The sequence below is a fragment of the Saccopteryx bilineata genome, chromosome 1 (genome assembly GCF_036850765.1).
Source record: "Saccopteryx bilineata isolate mSacBil1 chromosome 1, mSacBil1_pri_phased_curated, whole genome shotgun sequence".
NCBI lineage: Eukaryota > Metazoa > Chordata > Mammalia > Chiroptera > Emballonuridae > Saccopteryx > Saccopteryx bilineata.
Window position 1 is genome coordinate 57438214 of NC_089490.1, and position 19172 is coordinate 57457385.

Genomic DNA, 19172 nt, shown 5'->3' on the forward strand with positions numbered 1-19172 from the left:
TGACTGTTGCATGATGTGGGGTGGTGCACTCTTATGAGGAATACCATTTATGCCTCAGATAAGTGACTTTGTATCAGAGACTTCCTTGTTTGTATTTGTAGGGGTCGGGAAACTTTTTGGCTGAAAGAACCATGAACACCACATATTTTAAAATGTAATTCCATGAGAGCCATACAATGACCCATGTATGTTATGCATTATCCAATAAAAATTTGGTGTTGTCCCCAAGGACAGCTGTGATTGGCTCCAGCCACCCACAACCGTGAAAGTGAGCAGTAGGAAATGAATGGATTGTAATACATGAGAATGTTTTATATTTTTAAGATTATTATTTTTTATTAAAGATTTGTCTGCGAGCCAGATGCAGCCATCAAAAGAGCCACATCTGGCTTGCATGAGCCATAGATTCCTGACCCCTGGTATATTGGATTAAAGGTTTTGATTTTTTTATAATAATTTTATTTTTTTAATGGGGCGACATCAATAAATCAGGATACATATATTCAAAGATAACATGTCCAGGTTATCTTATCGTTCAATTATGTTGCATACCCATCACCCAAAGTCAGATTGTCCTCTGTCACCTTCTATCTTGTTTTCTTTGTGCCCCTCCCCCTCCCCCTTTCCCTCTCCCTCTCCCCCCTCCCCTCGTAACCACCACACTCTTATCAATGTCTCTTAGTCTCACTTTTATGTCCCACCTACATATGGAATAATGCAGTTCCTGTTTTTTTCTGATTTACTTATTTCACTTCATATAATATTATCAAGATCCCACCATTTTGCTGTAAATGATCCGATGTCATCATTTCTTATGGCTAAGGTTTTGATTTCTACACTATAAAATGGGGCAGAGGAGCCCATGCTGGAGGAGAGCAGAAAAAGGCCATGTGTAGGAGAAGAGAAGCAGCCAAGATGGCAGAGTGCTGAAGGAGAAGCTAGTTTATGCAGAAAGAAGGAGATGGGAAACAGAAGTGAATTAGGCTGGTGAGGTAGAAACCTTTGATTCTAGGAAACTTGGGTGAGTCAGTGGCTTTGGGAGCCCTGAATGGAAAGGGAAGTATTTTCCCACTGTGTGTATTTCTTGCCCGCCGGGTGCAAGCTAGGATTAAAACTAATGGCCCACAAGTTCTTGGCTCCATTGTTTCATTATCATCTGTCCAAATCAAATGGAAACCTGCATGGCCAGGCAGCTATGATGGTGGCCGTGGCTACTGGCCATACAGGTTTAAAGCAAACCAACAGATTAACATAACTGTGTGTGAGACACATGTGAGTAGGTCCTGTGGACAGCTTTGGTACTCATCTCATTACTGTCTGGGGGAGGACTCAGAGGTTCTCCTCATTCTCCAGATTAAAAGTCTCTCCCTCTCCCTCAAGCATTGGTGAGAAATGGACACTGCAGTGGAGGCTTGCTGTGCAAGCTGGTTTTATCACAGAGCTCAGAGCTTTGCACCCAGCTGCCAGAGTCTATTCTCCCCTCCCTTCCATGCAGCCCTTCTGTTGGGCAGATAAAATATATTATGCTCACTTTGTTAAAGATGACGTTGCCCACGTGAGGCCGTCGCCCAGGTGATATTAATGTGTGTTGGGGATCGCTGTAGCCTGGGGCTTGGTTTTGGGATTAAGCCTTTCCTACCCTTTTTGATGTGGGGTGGTACAATCCAATCATGCCTCAGAGAAGTGACTCTACTAGAGACATCCCTATTTTGTATATTGGATTAGAGGTTGTGAAGCTACAATATAAAATGGGGGCAGAACAGAGTTTGTGCTCTTGGTTCCTGAGATTATCAGCAGAGGAGAGAGCAGAGAGGCTAGCAGAAGGAGGCCACGTGGAGGAGGCCAGGAGAAGCAGCCAAGATGGCGGAGTGCTGAGTGAGATGCCAGTTTGTGTAGAGTTTGTATCTGGGATAAGGAAGGAGATGGGGAACTGAGGAGAATAAGGCTGGTGAGCTAGAAACCTTTGATTCTAGGAAACTCAGATAAGTCAGTGGCTTTGTGAGCACTGAATGTGATTGAGTTTTGGAGCCCAGTGTGTGTTTTTACTTGCCCGCCGGGTGAAAGCTAGGATTAAAGATGAAGGCCCATCAGTTCTTGGTTCCGTTGTTTCTTTACCGACTGTCCGAATCCAATGCGAACCTGCATGGGCCAGGCAGCTGTGATGGTGGCCCTGGCCCTGGATACTGGCTTTACACCTTCCTTCCTCCACAAGTTTGTTCTTAGGCAGATTAACAGGGTCTGGTGCAGACTCCTCCAGCTCATCTCTTAAAACCATCTTTTCAGAAAGCCAGATGGCATCATGTTGGCTTTGTTTGTGCTCCACAAACAAATCCTTCACTAGGCAGAATCTTTCTCCAGAGTTTTCACTGTTATTTAAGGACCAAGGTGAGTTTGTCCAATTAAGCGAGGCAGGGATGGGAGAGGGAAATGTCAATAAGACAGAGAAAATATTGAATGACAGATGAAATCATGATATAGAAGAAAAAAAACTTATTGTGAACATGCCTGGCAGTACATGCTACCAATTTTTTTATTCATAATTCAAAGCTCTCTGTGGGATGTTGTTATTTCTACTCCTCTTTTATAAGTAAGGAAACAAATATTTAGAGAGGATGAGTACTTGTCCAAGGTCCAACAGTAGTGATTGGACTGAAGTTCAGCCCAGTTGGCCTGACTCCAGAGGGGTTTGATTCCACTTCTCTTGTGTTTGTTCAATATGAAATTGGACTGAAAAAAGGCATATGTATTTTTGGTTGATTGAATTTTTTGTTGAATGATATGATCATTTATGATAGTTATGGATACTTTATTCAATTAAAGACAAATGAAATGATTGCACAGGGACTCAAGTGTTTGAACAAGCTTGTGGATATAAAATATGAACCTGAGATTAAATTTGAGGATTGGAATTTTTTTATGAAACATAAATTAAAAAGCTATTTTTTTTCTTGACATGTAAAAAACCCATTTCCAAAACCAAAGCTTCCTAAAAAAAGAAAAAAAAATGTTCTATTTCTGTTTATTTTATGACTGGAGATGGGGAGGTTGGTGTTGGTGAGATCAAGGCAGGAACATTGTGGGCTTTTGCTTCTTTTAATCCTCAAGGAAAGAAAAAGAAAAATGCTAAAATAAATTAGTAGCACATTAAGTTTGGAAGTTTTAAATACAGAGTTACCAGCCTGACCAGGTGGTAGCGCAGTGGATAGAACGTCGGACTGGGATGCAGAGGACCCAGGTTCGAGACGCCGAGGTCACCAGTTTGAGCGCGGGCTCATCTGGCTTGAGCAAAGCTCACCAGCTTGGACCCAAGGTCACTGGCTCGAGCAAGGGGTTACTCGGTCTGCTGAAGGCTCGCGGTCAAGGCACATATGAGAAAGCAATCAATGAACAACTAAGGTGTCGCAACGAAAAACTGATGATTGATGCTTCTCATCTCTCTCCGTTCCTGTCTGTCTGTCCCTCTCTCTGACTCTCTCTCTGTCCCTGTAAAAAAATAAATAAATAAAAATTTAAAATATAAATACAGAGTTATCAGAAAGTATGCATCCAAGTTATCATCTCTTCAGGCACCACATGCAACAGATGGAGCTCCACTTTCAGACTGTGTTTTCACAGCTCTGTTCCCCGCAGTCTAATGGCTTTGGTGGCAAGATCACCACGCATCTTTTGAAGTGTAATTTACTCCAATGTATTCTGTCCCTGGTGTTGTAAACATAGTAGAGCAGACTAGTAATTACTCTAGTTCCTCAAAATGTTTAAAAAAGATAAGCACAGAATAAGTGCCTGGATTTCTCATTCTCAGTTATGTTTTTATATCTCATTCTCCATGCAGTCAGCTTAATTCAAGGCCCCCGCATTGGTTTCTAATGATAAGAAGAAAACATCCGGCATCTGCCGACTTTAATGGAGCACCAAACATCTATTCCACTAATATAGCCTAGGGAACAGTGAGACAGAGAGATGGGCGTTTGGTATAGGAAGACAGCAGAAGGCACAACAAATAATGCCATTATTAGGGAGGGCTCCAAACAAAGGTGTGACTTGCTGGATCTACAGAGTGAGTAGGAACTCTTTAGGAAGATACATAGAAAGATATTCTTAAATGTGAGACAGCATCAGCAAAGGCAATGGAGGCATGAAAATGCCCTGATTTAGAAAATAAGAAGTGATAACCAGGCCAGAAGTGACAGTATACTGTGTGCAAGGAGGAAAGCAGGAAGTGCCTCCCAGCAGCCCTAGGTCAGAAGGTGGAGCAAGGTAGAAAGGGCTCTGCGCTCTCTTCTACAGTAATTGGACCACAAGCCAGCGCAGGGTTTCACCCAGTGAACCGAGAGTTCTGTATAAATAGTGGTTGGCTTTAGCAAAGGCAAGTCTATATATTCTTTTGATAACTTAGTTCTGTATTCATAAGGTATCTAACTTGGATATTCAAGCTGAGACATTTGTGTTTTACCCCTGCTTCCTGTTTTCAGGGAAAGTGGCAAACGGCTTGCAGCCATCTTGTATGTAGCAGTTCTGTTCGATCACTTCTCACCATTTAAAAAAATTTATTGATTGATTTGAGAGAGAGAGAGAAAGATCCATTTGTTGTTCAACTTATTTAGGCATTCATTAGTTGATTATTGTATGAACCCTGACCCAGGATAGAGCCCACAAGTTTGGTGTATCAGGACAATCAATGCTCTACCCAACTGAGCTACCTGGCCAGGGATTCTTGTTTTTCTAACCTGATTAACAGACTCACTTCTCGCCCTGGCCGGTTGGCTCAGCGGTAGAGCGTCGGCCTAGCGTGCGAAGGACCCGGGTTCGATTTCCGGCCAGGGCACACAGGAGAAGCGCCCATTTGCTTCTCCACCCCTCCGCCGCGCTTTTCTCTCTGTCTCTCTCTTCCCCTCCCGCAGCCAAGGCTCCATTGGAGCAAAGATGGCCCGGGCGCTGGGCATAGCTCTGTGGCCTCTGCCTCAGGCGCTAGAGTAGCTCTGGTCGCAACATGGCGATGCCCAGGATGGGCAGAACATCGCCCCCTGGTGGGCAGAGCGTCGCCCCTGGTGGGCGTGCCGGGTGGATCCCGGTGGGGCGCATGCGGGAGTCTGTCTGACTGTCTCTCCCTGTTTCCAGCTTCAGAAAAATGAAAAAAGAAAAACAAAACAAAACAAAACAAAAAACAGACTCACTTCTCACAGGTCTTGTTCTCAAGTCGTTGATACTGTTTCTGTAAACATTCCACTGAAATTCTGCCAAGTTCTTTGCCTCCATAGTCTTCTTTGTTAAATATATATATATTATTCTAAAGATTTTATTGATTTTAGAGAGAGGAGAGAGAGAGAGGAGAGGGAAGCATCAACCCATAGTAGTTGCTTCTTGTATAAGCCTCGACTGGGCAAGCCTGAGGTTCCGAACTGGCAACCTCAGCATTCCAGTTGTTGTTTCTACCACTGCACCACCACAGGTCAGGCAACATTTATTTATTTTATTAAAAATTTTAAGAAGTTGTTTTAAGTGAGAAGGGGAGAGATAGAGAGACAGACTCCAACATGTACCCCGACCAGGATCCACGGGGCAGTCCCAGTCTGGGACCGATGCTTGAATCAAGGAGCTAACCTCAGAGCCTGAGGCTGACGCTCAAATCAATGGGGCCACTGGCTGTGAGAGGAGAAGAGAAAGAGAAGGGGGAGATGGGAGGGGAGAGAAGCAGACGGTTGCTTCTCCTGTGTGCCCTAACCAGGGATCAAACCTGGAACGTCGGCCCTGGCCTGTTGGTTCAGTGGTAGAGCGTTGGCCTGGCATGCAGGAGTCCTGGGTTCGATTCCCAGCCAGGGCACACAGGAGAAGCGCCCATCTGCTTCTCCGCCCCTTCCCCCTCCTTCCTCTCTGTCTCTCTCTTCCCCTCCTGCAGCCAAGGCTCCACTGGAGCAAAGATGGCCTGGGTGCTGAGGATGGCTCTGTGGCCTCTGCCTCAGGTGCTAGAGTGGCTCTGGATGCAACAGAGCGATGCCCCAGAGGGGCAGAGCATCGCTCCCTGGTGGGCATGCCTGGTGGATCCCGGTCGGGCGCATGCGAGAGTCTGTCTGACTGCCTCCCTGTTTCCAGCTTCGGAAAAATGCAAAAACAAAAACAAAAAAACCTGGAACGTCCATATGCTGGGCCAACACTCTATCCACTGAGCCAGCTGGCCAGTGCCAAAAAATTTTTTTAAAATTTATTTTAGAAAGAAAGGAAGGGAGGAGGGTGAGAGAGAAAGAGAGAGAAGAATATATTTATAGATCTATTCTTGTATGTCTTCTGACCAGGGATTGAACCAGCAACCTCTGAATATTGGGACAATGCTCTAACCAACTGAGCTATGTGGCCAGGGCCCATTTGTTTATTTTTGACTAGGCAATACATTTATATAACTCAAACATAGAAACCAATAGTATTCTTTCCACCCTGTCCTCTAAATGCCCATTTATTTACTGTCCCCTCCCAAAAATAACCATTATTGTAGTTTTATATTTGCCTTTCCAGAATTTTTAGCATAGAAACATAACAATACAATATATGTGCTTTTTCCTGTTTTAAAATAAATAAATTCAATAATAAATAAAAATAAATTTAAGAAATCTTTAACTGCGATAAATAAATAAAAATGTTAAACTTCTCTTTATAAAATGCTGCACCTTTTTTCTCTTAGTCCTGAAAATATCTCCAAAGTAGTTAACAAAGTTCTTTTCTTTTTTTTCACATGCATAATAACCCATTGTATGACTATACCATAATTTGTTTAACCAACTCCCTACCGGTGGATATTTAGGTTATGTGTAGATGTTTGCTACTACAATTTCACATGTGTAAATATAATCTGGAGGATAAATTATTGTAAGTGGAAATTCTATATCAAATGAATATATATATTTAAAATTGTAATATTGATAGATAATGCCAAATTGCACTTTTCTACTAAAATGCGATAGTCCTCCAGCCCTCTGGGAACTACCAGTGTCATGTGGAAAAACTGCTCAAGATGTAAACTTGTCAAGGGAAGAGCGGAAGAGGGGAAGAGGGAGAGACAGTCAAGAGAGACTAACCTCCCAAGTCTCTTTCTCCCAGAGCTTTTATTGATCCGAAAGTAACAGGATTGCAGGAGAGGGGAAATCTATAAGCCTCTAGGGCCTAGGCTAATTTCCTAAAGCCCCTTCACATGCATTCCTTTGTGTCTGCACAAAGGTCACACACTCACACTGCTTCTTGGTGCTTGCATCCAAGAAACCTGCTTCCCTGTGTCTGCAGCAGGGATTACATCCTCATTACTATTCATGCTCAGGGCTTTTTAACTAAAGTTCCCCAATCCAATTTATAGAGGGTCCAAGTACAGATAGTGATTCCCTACATAATGCATCAAGAGCATCAGGAGTTTCTGTTTCCTCACACACTTGTCAATGCAGTGTGTTGCTGATCTTATGTTTCCAGTCAATTAAAACTGATACCTAAGGGTACTTTCAATTTGCATTTCTCTTATTTTAAATGAGTATCCACATCCTTTTATATATTTAAGAGGCATCAAAGAGATCCTTTTCTATGAACTGTTTAAGCATACCCTTTTCCCTACAAACTGCCATTTTTCTATATCTAATAGACATTTTATAAACTTTTTATATATTTTCTATTTATGCTAGATACATTGTTTTTTGGCAATGAGCATTCATTTTCACTGCTGGTTATGCCCACTTTTATACCATGGCGTTTGGAAGCTAGAAAGTACATTTACTAGACTCTCTTTCTCCCTTTGGATGAAATTTACATTCTATGAATAAAATACTCAGCTCTAAGATTTTAGAAGATGGAAAGAGGCAGAAGCCATGTTTTCTTCCAGATGTGAAGGCAGGTAAATGGGCTTCAGTGCTATGCATGAGTCTTCTCAGGGACCTCCAGGGTCCCCTGCTGGCCACCTTCCTCAGAACTACAGGAGTATGGTGAAGTTGACTGCAGTTTCCTGGTATACAACAACAAAAATGAGCTGAACAATCAATCTTCTACAGTTCAGTAATGGAACATAGTATAAAACAAATATTTAGAAATTATATGTACATATATATATATATATAATTCTCTGTACACACATATATGTATATAATCTGTTAACAATATAATGAAATGAATGAGCCTGTTATCAATAGTAACAAATAAGATAAAATATCAAGAAATAAATGTAGCAAGAATTAGGCCAAAACCTAAGTAAAGTAAATGATAAAACAACCCTAAATGTAAAATAAGACTTGGACAAATTGAAAGGCATTCATTTTTTTTGGATGGCAAAACTCATTACCATAAAGAATTTACTGGGATTTTCTTTGTGGCCTTGTCTAGTCCACTTTGGTGACTGTATTATGGTTGCTTAAAAAGAGGTCCTCTCTATATTCTGGATATTGCGTATACATTGATTTATCTTTCTTTCTAATTTTATTATTTAAGTCTTGTGCATACTTACTTTTTGCCAATTTATTTCTCATGGACTGAGATGACTTAAAGATTCCTAAGAAAAACATAGTTTTGTCAACCTTTCTGGTATTTCTACAATTTCTGAATTATGAAAATTTATGCTATTATTTTGTGCTTAAGTAAATATTTCTAATAGCTGTCATATATTCACCCTTAATTGAAAGTGTTGGGATTATAAAATGCCTTTTTATTGTTTCCTTTAATGTTTCTTTCCTGGTGCCCCCTCCATCTATTCCAATCTTCTAATCAGGCCCCTGCTTTCTTTTAGTTTATATTTACCTAGTATAAATTTCCACATACTTTTATTTTTATTTTTTTCTCAATCACTTTGTTTTCTATGAATTTTACACATGGATTGAAATTGTCTTACTTTTTAATCTAGTCTACAATTAAAAACACATGTGGTCTTAATTCTATTACTTTTATTGTTGTCTTTATAGTTTTAAAAAGTATTTCATTCTCTGATTCCTTTATTTTATGCTGTGGTTGATTCATTTGCTATTTAGGAAGCTTAGTGTTTTGTTTCTGGTTGTTTAATAATAGATATATAATACCCTTAACTCTTTATTTTCTAAAGAGAGTATTTCTTTTGCCCTACAGTGTTCAAATGATAAAACAAGCTGTTTGTTTGTTTGTTTGTTTGTTCTTTTGTATTTTTCTGAAGTTGGAAACGGGGAGGCAGTCAGACAGAATTCTGCATGCGCTCGACCGGGATCCACCTGGCACGCTCACCAGGGGGTGATGCTCTGCCCATCTGGGGTGTTCCTCTGTTGCAGCCAGAGTCATTTTAGCACCTGAGGCAGAGGCCACAGAGCCATCCTCAGTGCCCAGGCCAACTTTTGCTCCAATGGAGCCTTGGCTGTGGGAGGGGAAGAGAGAGACAGAGAGGAAGGAGAGGGGGAGGGGTGGAGAAGCAGATGGGTGCTTCTCCTGTGTGCCCTGGCAGGGAATCAAACCCAGGACTCCTGCATGCCAGGCCAATGCTCTACCACTGAGCCAACCGGCCAGGGCCAAAACAAGCTGTTTTTATATCCTTCCCTCAATGTCCTCCTCTTCACCTCTCAATTTTGCTCAACAATGTATTTTTTCTTTCTTTCTTTTTTTTTTTTTTTTAGTGAGAGAGACAGAGACAGAGAGAGATAGAGAAAAGGACCGATAAGGACAGACAGACAGGAAGGGAGACAGATGAGAAGCATCAATTCTTCTATCTTAATTGTTCATTGATTGCTTTCTCGTATGTGCCTTGACAAGGGTTGGGGGGGGGCTCCAGCAGAACGAGTGACCCCTTGCTCAAGCCAGTGACCTTGGGCTTCAAGTCAGCAACCATGGGGTCATATCTATGATCCCACACTCAAGCTGGTGACCTCAAGTTTCAAACCTGGGTCCTCTGAGTCCCAGGCCATTGCTCTATCCACTGTGCCACTGCCTGGTGAGGCTTAACAATATATTTTTAAATGTATCTTTGTACCATTTATATATCCTCGTATTTATGTTACTGTATTTTACAGATTTAAATGATATCCTTCACTCAGATGTGTTGTGGACTGTTAATGGCAGGAAGCCATTATAGATTCGAGGTTTGGCAAGAGGCTAAGTTCTCCCCCCTCCATCTCCATGTTTGGCTTTGATGCTGAGTATTTGCACCCACTCCACTTGCTTTCTTGGGTTGCAGGAAGCAATATACATGCCCTTCCTCTGACTCTTTGTTGGTTTCAGATGTTTGTAAATTTCACTAATGTATCCTGTTTTTGCCTTGGGAGAGTTCCTGTCTTAGCCTTTGATGTGCAACTTTGTATCAGGGTCCTTGATTTGCATAAGTCTATATAATAAAGCAAACTGGGGCTATGAGGCACTCAGATACTGCCAGGCAGTTTGAGGAGTCCTCCCGGTCCCATCGGTTTTGTTTTGACAAAGTGTGTTTCCTCAATTCCACACCGTTATTAGGAGCTGCACTGGTCTGTGGCAAGTGGCGCCCGAACAGGGACTTGAGTATGAGTACGAGGAAACTAAAACTGAAGGAAGGTGATGGAACTCCCCAAAGTGAAGTGCGCACAGTGAGTAAAGAAAGTTTTTGGGGAAAGTGTAGTTGGGAATAAAAGAATATGGGACAGATAGGGTAAAAAATAAGGGACCTTTATGTAGAAAAGTTTCCGTATGAAGACAAATCATTGTCTGAAGAGTATCAGGGTGAGCCGGAAACAGAGGGATTGAATACAAGGATAACTTGGAGTCTGAGGATGACAGGGGGGATGAAAAATTCGTGGCTATGGCTGCCTTAGCTGTGGGGACTCCGCTACCCTCAGCTCCTTCCTACATTCAACCCTCTGCTCCTCCGTTCCCTTATCAGGCTGATTACCAGGCTCGAAATGTAAGGGAAACAATAGATGATGGCTTTACCCATTTTCCTGTACAGGATGATATGGGGAGACTAGTGCAAGAACATGAACCTGTACCTTTTAGAGCTCTGAAAGAGCTTAAACTTGCTTGTGTTCAGTATGGGCCTACTGCCCCCTTTTCACTTGGTTTATCAGATATTATTAGTACAAAGGCTCTTCCCCCAAATGACTGGAAGGTGATTGCTTGTACTTGTCTCTCTGGTGGTAATTATTTGCTGTGGAAGTTGGACTTTCATGAAGGGGCTGTTGAGGTAGGAGAAAAATCTCAGCATAGTCAACCTGAGCCACCAGTTACAGCGAATATAGAATTTGAGAATGTATAGGAGACTCAGGTATTAGGAAAATTACAGCTTTTTCTGTCATGGGCTGATTTTCTTTAATGTTTTGACTGCGGTCTTCTGAACTATCATTTTGTTTCTTTCTTATTCTTTGCCTGGAAATTGAGGCAGGGGACCTGTGTTGGATCTGACTATAGGAAATATCCCAGCAGCTGCCGAGAGCAAATTTTCTCGGGGAGATTTTGTTTAGTCACATCCTTCAGTCTCTCTGTCAGAAAATGCCCTGACTAATATTGGGCAGGCATCTTTCTAATCTAGATATGCTCTGAAATCCCGGGTTTCTCTCTGGTTTGTCTGGTTCGTCTAATTCTTGTTTCTGTTTAGTCTTTGTTTAATGTTGTCAAAATGTGTCTGTTTTTAAGGCCTGAATTAAGTTTGTTTTTGCATGCAAAGGTTGGAAATGCTCTAATATTTAGAAAAAATAAAATGTTTTTAGAACTTGTAAGGAGCACTCATTTAAATTTAAATAGAATAGAATGTATATCCTTAAGACTTACTGATTTGGCTAGTGTATTGTGAGGTGTGTTCAGAGTTAGGAGCCAAATAGCAACTTAAGTATTAGGAAACTCCTGCAAATCTCCTTTGTCATGCTCTTTTTACTTTAAAATTTTTTGAATACTGATGTACAGGGTCATTCAGCAGCAGAGAGACTCTGGAACCCTGCAAGGAAAGCCTTCCCTGAAGTGCAATAGAGGGACCCACTCACAGGAATCTGGCAAGGGCCAGACCCTGTTCTCTTATGGGGCCAAGGATATGTGTGTGTTTTTCCTAGGTCTGCTGAAGCTTCTTGGTGGATCCCTGAATGACTGGTGAGACACCATGATTCTAGATGAGAGACTCACTTCACAAGAGCAATTGTATGAGGCTTATTTTACTATGCTCTCTTCCCTTTCTCAATTACTATTATCTAATTTTTTTCATGTTTTAGATCATTTTATTTCTTTCCTGCTCCATTGCCTGAAAAGAGGGCGAAAGGAGGGCCTGATTTGGGTGTTGCTGAACAGAAATCTCATATGGCTGTCTTGAGATTTTTCGAGAGAGATCTCTGTTTAGTATATATCCTTATTACGTTCCTATTAAGGTAGCCCTACTTAAGATCAAGCAGGCCATAGTTTAATCTCTAAAACCCCGGGCTTAACTCTTGATTTGTTTGTGAAGTCTTTGTTTAATGTCTAAGTGTTTTTGTTTATAAGGCCTGAATTAAGTCCTTACATGAAAAGTAATGATGATAATAGTTTTGGAAGTGCCGGCTCTAGTATTGAAAACAAAATGAGGATAATTTTATTTCCCTACATGGATATGATTTTGTTTGGAATAAGTAAAGTGCACTCATTTTGGATCCAAAAGACTTGCTGGTTTGGCCAGGCTGCTCTAGGCCACAAGTGAAAGGCTTGAAGCAGCATAGATTTACATAATAAAAGTGTAAAGATTTTTTTTTACTATAGGAGAATAATGAAGATCACACTGGGATTTTTCAGTTTTGATATGTACTCTTTAAGGTGCCTGTTAATTAATATTAAGGGGGTGTTTTGATAAGTATGGGAATGTTGCTTGAAGGTGCATTTACTCTATTTTTGTTAAAAGTTAATGAAGTCAAGAATTTCTTGCAATCTTTGAAGTCAAAGTATTGTAAAGTGTGCTTAACATTTGCTTGAAGATCAATTGTAAATAATATAAAAAGAAAGGGGGGGGAGTCATATCCTGGAACTCCTGCAGGTCTACCCTATTATGCTTTTTACTTCAAACAGTTTCTTTTGAATACTGATGTGCAAGAGATGCCAAATATTTTTGTCCCGCAAACTCCTACCCCTTTTTTATTTTTATTTGATTCCAGCTAATAACACTGTTTTGTTCTTTTCTGAATAGCTCCAGATATATAGGCAGATAGGGACTCTCAAGTCCCTCAGCGAGATCTTCTGAGCATGGATTTTAAGGTACCAAGAGGCCAAAAAAGCCCAAAGGAGATCAGGTAAAATACTAGCTCTTGGCATACGCCCTCAGAGGCTCTAACGCTCCAACTGGAACTTCATCAGGGCCCTGCTTCAATAGTGGAAAGGATGGTCATTTAAACCAAAGCCTGCCAGGATTACACGCTTTTGCTGTGAGGAAGAAGGGACACTGGAAGGTAGGCTTCCCCCTCGCTCCTCTAAGGGAGGGTTCAGTCTCTTCCAGCCCTGTTCCAGCCACCTGTGACCTAACCTTGCCCAGAATACTGGGATTTGCCACTGAAGGCTAAGAGGTGCCCAGGGCTGTCAGCCCCTTCTATGACACTGTGAATGAGCCTGGGGTATTTCTTCCAAGTAGCTGGTAGACTGGTCTCATTTACACAAGGGCCACTTGACTATGTCTTGCCTGAATAGTCAGGTTTTTTATTCTTCCCTCAAAGATCTCTGTTGTGGATATTGATAGTCCTGTTTTCTGCTGCTTTGTTTAATATATAGTCTTTCCTTTATTCCTCCTGCCTCAATGCCCCATTCATATTTTAGGCTGGAACCTACTCCTAATTTAGAGCTCCCTTTTTCCTTTCTTGCCAACTTACGGATTTACCTCTGCCACCCAGCTTAGTGTATCCCAAGGTTCTCCTCACCACCCCATGGCTGTAAAGCTCCAGTATAGGACCCCCTGGGTTCATCTTTCCAGTTTAAAGAAAACGGAAGCTCCGTCTTCATGCGTGCTGCAAATGGCTTTTCCAGTCTACCTGGGTCATTGCCAGCTGGGAGCAGCAGTCATTGGGACTTTGATGCTAGCTACAGAGTATGGAAGTGTGACGGCAATTCCAGTGCCATGTGGACTTCTCCTGAATGTGGACTTTTCCTGGACTTCTGCTCCTGTGACAGTTTTTGATGGACTGAACTGGGGTTGGGTTGCATTTGCAGAGATTTGGAATGGTGTTGGTGCCAACTTGGACTTGGTGAACACTTTAAGGACATTACTCTTTTATAGATTCTTATTGTATTAGCTTAAAGAATTTCCTTAAAGGCTTTAATCACTGTGATGTATTAGTATACTTGTTTTTGGGTATCTGTTAGCATTGGCTATACTAATTTTGTGTTTGTTCTGTATTTTTTCCATCTGCCTCCAAATTAGAATCTGGGAAACTAGAAAATCAGATAAGTGCAAATCTCAGCACACAAATTAAAAATAAAAAAGAAAAGGGGGAATTGTTGTGGACTGTTAATGGCAGGAAGCCATTATAGATTCCAGGCTTGGCAAGAGGCTAAGTTCTCCCCCTTCCATCTCCATATTTGGCTTTGATGCTGAGTATTTGCACCCACTCCACTTGCTTCCTTGGGTTGCAGGAAGCAATATACATGCCCTTCCTCTGACTCTTTGTTGGTTTCAGATGTTTGTAAATTTCACTAATGTATCCTGTTTTTGCCTTGGGAGAGTTCTTGTCTTAGCCTTTGATGTGCAACTTTGTATCAGGGTCCTTGATTTGCATAAGCCTATATAATAAAGCGAACTGGGGCTATGAGGCACTCAGATACTGCCAGGCAGTTTGAGGAGTCCTCCCGGTCCCATCGGTTTTGTTCTGACAAAGTGTGTTTCTTCAATTCCGCACCGTTATTAGGAGTTGCGCTGGTCCTCGGCACAGATGTATTATAGATCATTGTGCTTACTCTTCCTCCCACCTTTTTTCTCTCTTCCCATTTCAATCTGTGGTAGATAAACCACTTTCATACTGCCAGACATATATCATTTATAATTTCTCTATGGCAAGGAGAGTTCGACGTTTACCATTTTGTTTCTGTCCCTCTACTCACCATACTATATATTTAAGTCTTTTTTTTTTCTCTTATTTGGTACTTTCAATATAAGTTGGGTTCCTTTGCTTGTTTCTTTATCATTTCTTTTCACTCGTTTTTTCAACTTTTAGAAAGATAATTTTTTTGTTTTGATTACTTTACAGTGTCTATTTTGAGTTGTGCTCCCTCCAGCTTTGCCTTATTGCTATGATTCCTCCATTCCTAGTCTCTGCTGGTTCTCACCAGCTCAAGTTTCATCTCCTCCCATTGCTTTGCCCTCTCTTCCCTCAGCTCTTACATTTCTTTTTTTTCTGGTCTTCTTATAGAGAAGTAATTGCTTCATTCATCTGTTAAATTTATGAATGGCTTTCTGTCTTTGCTATTGCTCTCCATTTAATCAATAAAATTCTATGTTTTACTTGAACATTTGTCTGTTAGAATAGAGCTATATTATCCAGGCCATGCAAAGCAGCCCATAAAAATAAATGGGACAAGGGTGCTTTCTTTCTTTTTGGAAAGGCAGAGTTTAACAAATATTAATAAAAGGTTATTATACTTTATGGAGTTTTTATTGATGAGATCCAGAGTTTAAACTTATATTTCAAAGATGGTTGTATCGTTGGCTGGGTAGCTCTCTTGGTTAGAGCATCATCCTGATGCACCAAGATTGTGAGTTCGATTCCCAGTCAGGGCATGTACAAAAATCAATCAGTGAATGCCTAAATAAGTAAGACAACAAATCAAGTTTCTCTCCCTTCCTCTCTCTCACTAAAAAAGCAATAAATTAGAAAAAAAAAATTTTAATATAAGAGAATTGTAGAATAGGAAAATAGTATGAGAGATGCCCTTGTGGAAAAATAGTATAATAATTATAGTCTTTGGAGAGGACTTCCAGCACATTCAGTATAGTTATATATACTATATATATAGACAGCTGGGAACCCGTGAGGCCTGACTTCTGAAACAATAACAATCCAATTTTTGTATATTTTCCCAGGGAGAGATGAAGTGCCAATATTTGTGAATAAGATGGCTCAATAAATTTTTTTGTATTTTTCTAATAAAATATCTTAATATAAACTTTAGAACCATGTTTGTCTTGTATTTTAGATATTCCTGGACACTTGCCATGCAATGAAATATCCTCATGAAGGTGCTACCCATTCCTCTATAAATATTCATAGGTCATGTAGGCTACTCCACAGCTTAAAAGGAAATCTCTAGTCAGCAATATGCATGCCGAAGAATTTAGGAAGATATCTGCAAGTCACTGAAATTCGTAAAGATAAGATAGATTGAGAGGTGGCTCGAGGGTTGGGCTAATGGATAGCTATATGACAAAGCAAGTGTAGTGAAATATTAATGAAAGACTCTAGGTGATACTCACTTTAAAATTCATTCAACTTTGCTGTGTGCTTGAAAATTTTCATAGTAAAATATTGAAGAAGATTGTAGAAGTGAAAGGAATGACTATGTAGTTGTTAATTTCATGGCATTTATCAATACAATGTTCCTCAGTCAACAGCTTCACATATTTTATTCTAGGAGGTAAAAATGAAGAAGTCAGTCACAACAGCTTGATGATTTCTCACTACTCTGACTTTTTCTCAAAGCTAGCTGATTGACTTATTAAGAGTTGAATGTCATAATTTAAATGTCCAGAGTAAGGTGATCCTGGCCAGGACCCTTCCAGGGATGACAGGAATACCACCAAATGAAGTCAATTTCAGTGGAATGCTAAGGCATTTCTTCTATTACTATTTTAAAATATTAAAAACTACTTCCCAAGCAGGCTTGTCTTAGAATTCCGTTGGGAGCAGTCCAAGTTTGGTGGGTCATGTAGGAAACTTTCAAAGTGGTATCTCGCTTTGTATCCCCTATCTGGGCATTCAATATGTAAGCTGCATAAACTCCAATGCCTTAAATTTTGGTTTCTAATACAAACTTCTGGGTGCCAGAAGTCAACTTCAAATAGGCTATTTCTAGAGACAACCCAAGTGTAGCAACTCAAATGAACTATTTTAATGAGACTAAAGGGCATTGACTATATAGGTCTCTTTTAAAAGCTATTCATCAGTTTTGACCTTCTATATAACACATAACTTGCTGACATCAAAATCTCATAAGTCTAAAGGTTTACATATTAGGGGTGATATAATCTATACAAAATGATTTCTTGCTCTTGAGTCATTTTTGTTAAAGTCAGAAATAAAGATTCTGACTCTTGCAAGTTGCATTGTGTCTCATAAAAAATATGTTGAAGTCCTAACCCTTAGTGCATGTGAATGTGACCTCATTTGGAAATAAGGTCTTTGCAAGTATAATTAACATATAAGATGAAGTCAAATGGGAGTAGGGTGGGTCCCTTATGACCAGCATAGGTTTATGAAAACACATACATATGCCCAGGAAGGAACTCTGTGTGATGATAAAGGCAGATAGTAGAATGATGGATCTACAAGCCAAGAAACGCCAAGACTGGCAACCACCAGAGGCTAAAAGAGCAGCACAGAACAGACTCTCCCTCAGAACCCCTCCCGAAGGAGCCAAACTTGTCAGTACCTTGGTTTTGAACTTCTAGTTTCCCAAACTGTGAGCAATAAATTTCTGTTCTTTTAAGCCATCAGGTTCATGGAATTTTGTTATCATAGTCCTAGGAAGCAATACACTGACCAAAATTATGGAGTCCTACAGACATAACTTCAAGGATTGATTTGATCATAAATAAACTTTTCCTGTTTTCTACACTTTCACCATTCCTTTCTTTATTTCTTAGAGCCATACCATGCCATAAATGATGCTTTCAACTTCAGTTAGAAAAGGCCAAAATAAAAATACTGGTGAAGATTCACCAGTAGAAGCAGTCACTAATTGTTTGTCACATTCAGATGGTGACTTCAGCAAGACGTTCTGGGTCAGATTCTAATTGTGCTCAGAAAAGGAGGCTTATAATCCTCTTAATAAAATCATAAAATCCATCCTCTCCCTGCTAACAGGCTTGCCTTTTCCAAAAAAAAAAAAAAAAAAGAGCCAAATAAAATTTAAATCACCTTCCAATTTAAAATATTTTGTTTTTGTACTTTTGTTTTAATTTCCTCACTAAATTATGTTTCTCCTGGTCTTGGACTTAGAACACAAATACACATAAAGCTTTGATATAATTTTTCTCCTTAGAAACAAAAAGTGAAAAGAGGTTTTATGTTTTTTTTTTACCATTTAGAACTGTGGGCTTAATTTCCTTCATTTGTTGTGATTTTTATGGTAAAGTTCTTAGTTCTTAAAATTTGGCAAACAAATGAAAGTAAAAGAGTAAAAATGCTTCTATTGCCATTTCCCTTTTTCTTATTAATTCAGAACCACATGGCTGAGAACCTGTGTTTCCGGGCATCAGGAAATGCGACAAATTTGAACATTCCCAGAATTTAGGGTCACTTGCTGTTAGTTGGGTTATACACAATAATTAATTGGCTGGAAGGTAATAATTTGTATTATGTGGACCCTGCAAGGTGTATGGCTTAGGACAAGGAAGGTCATCTAAAGCTATGACAGGAGCCAGAAATTGCCCAATGAAGAGCTTTAAAATAATGTTTCTCAAACTCTTATAATTGCTATAAAATGCCTGTAAGGCCAGTGGCCATGGCCATGCAGGTTCACCTTGGATTCAGGCAGATGGTAAAGGAACTGTGGAGCCAGAAAATGGCGGGCCATTCCGTTTATTAGAATCTTGCAATGATGGACGAGCAAGGCTCTCTCTCAGGGCTCAGGAGCAAACAGACCAGGGGGAAAAGCCCCTTCTCCGCAAACAATAGCAAAAAATGGCCCCTCCCAGTGGAGGCAGGCAATCCACAATCTACAGTCTGCCACTCTGAGGGCAAGCCCTGCAGCCTTACGTAGACTGTACACACATGGTCTGCCCTGTGCTCACGCACAATCTGGCAGAGTACACATGAACACGCCTAACACACTTGTTTGCCCAACAATGCCTTTCCTCTATTGCCACATCACATAACCTTGTCAATCTCTACTTCCTGCTGTCTCTGTCACTCTCTCAAAGGAGGTACTAGCACTCTGAATTACAGTATCAAAAAATCATGATTGCATTTTTCCCTTTTTTGTACTAAGTGCTTTGCATTCAGTTCTAAAGAGACACGTGGGGCCCCAGGTATCATGCTGGCTGCCTAGGAATAGTCAGGCCAGTAAGACAAGTGTGAGCT

The 19172-nt window shown here is 40.5% G+C and overlaps 1 protein-coding gene across 1 annotated transcript in view; it reads left to right on the forward strand.

Annotated features, from left to right (window-relative positions):
• The window catches only part of CYB5R4 (cytochrome b5 reductase 4), a 140145-nt gene extending 129633 nt beyond the window's left edge, over positions 1–10512 (forward strand). Inside the window, exon 16 of the mRNA XM_066254151.1 lies at positions 10423–10512. Coding sequence (XP_066110248.1) covers positions 10423–10504 — 82 coding nt within the window. The 3' untranslated portion in view covers positions 10505–10512. The remainder of the gene's footprint in view (positions 1–10422) is intronic.
• The last annotated feature ends 8660 nt before the right edge of the window (positions 10513–19172 follow it).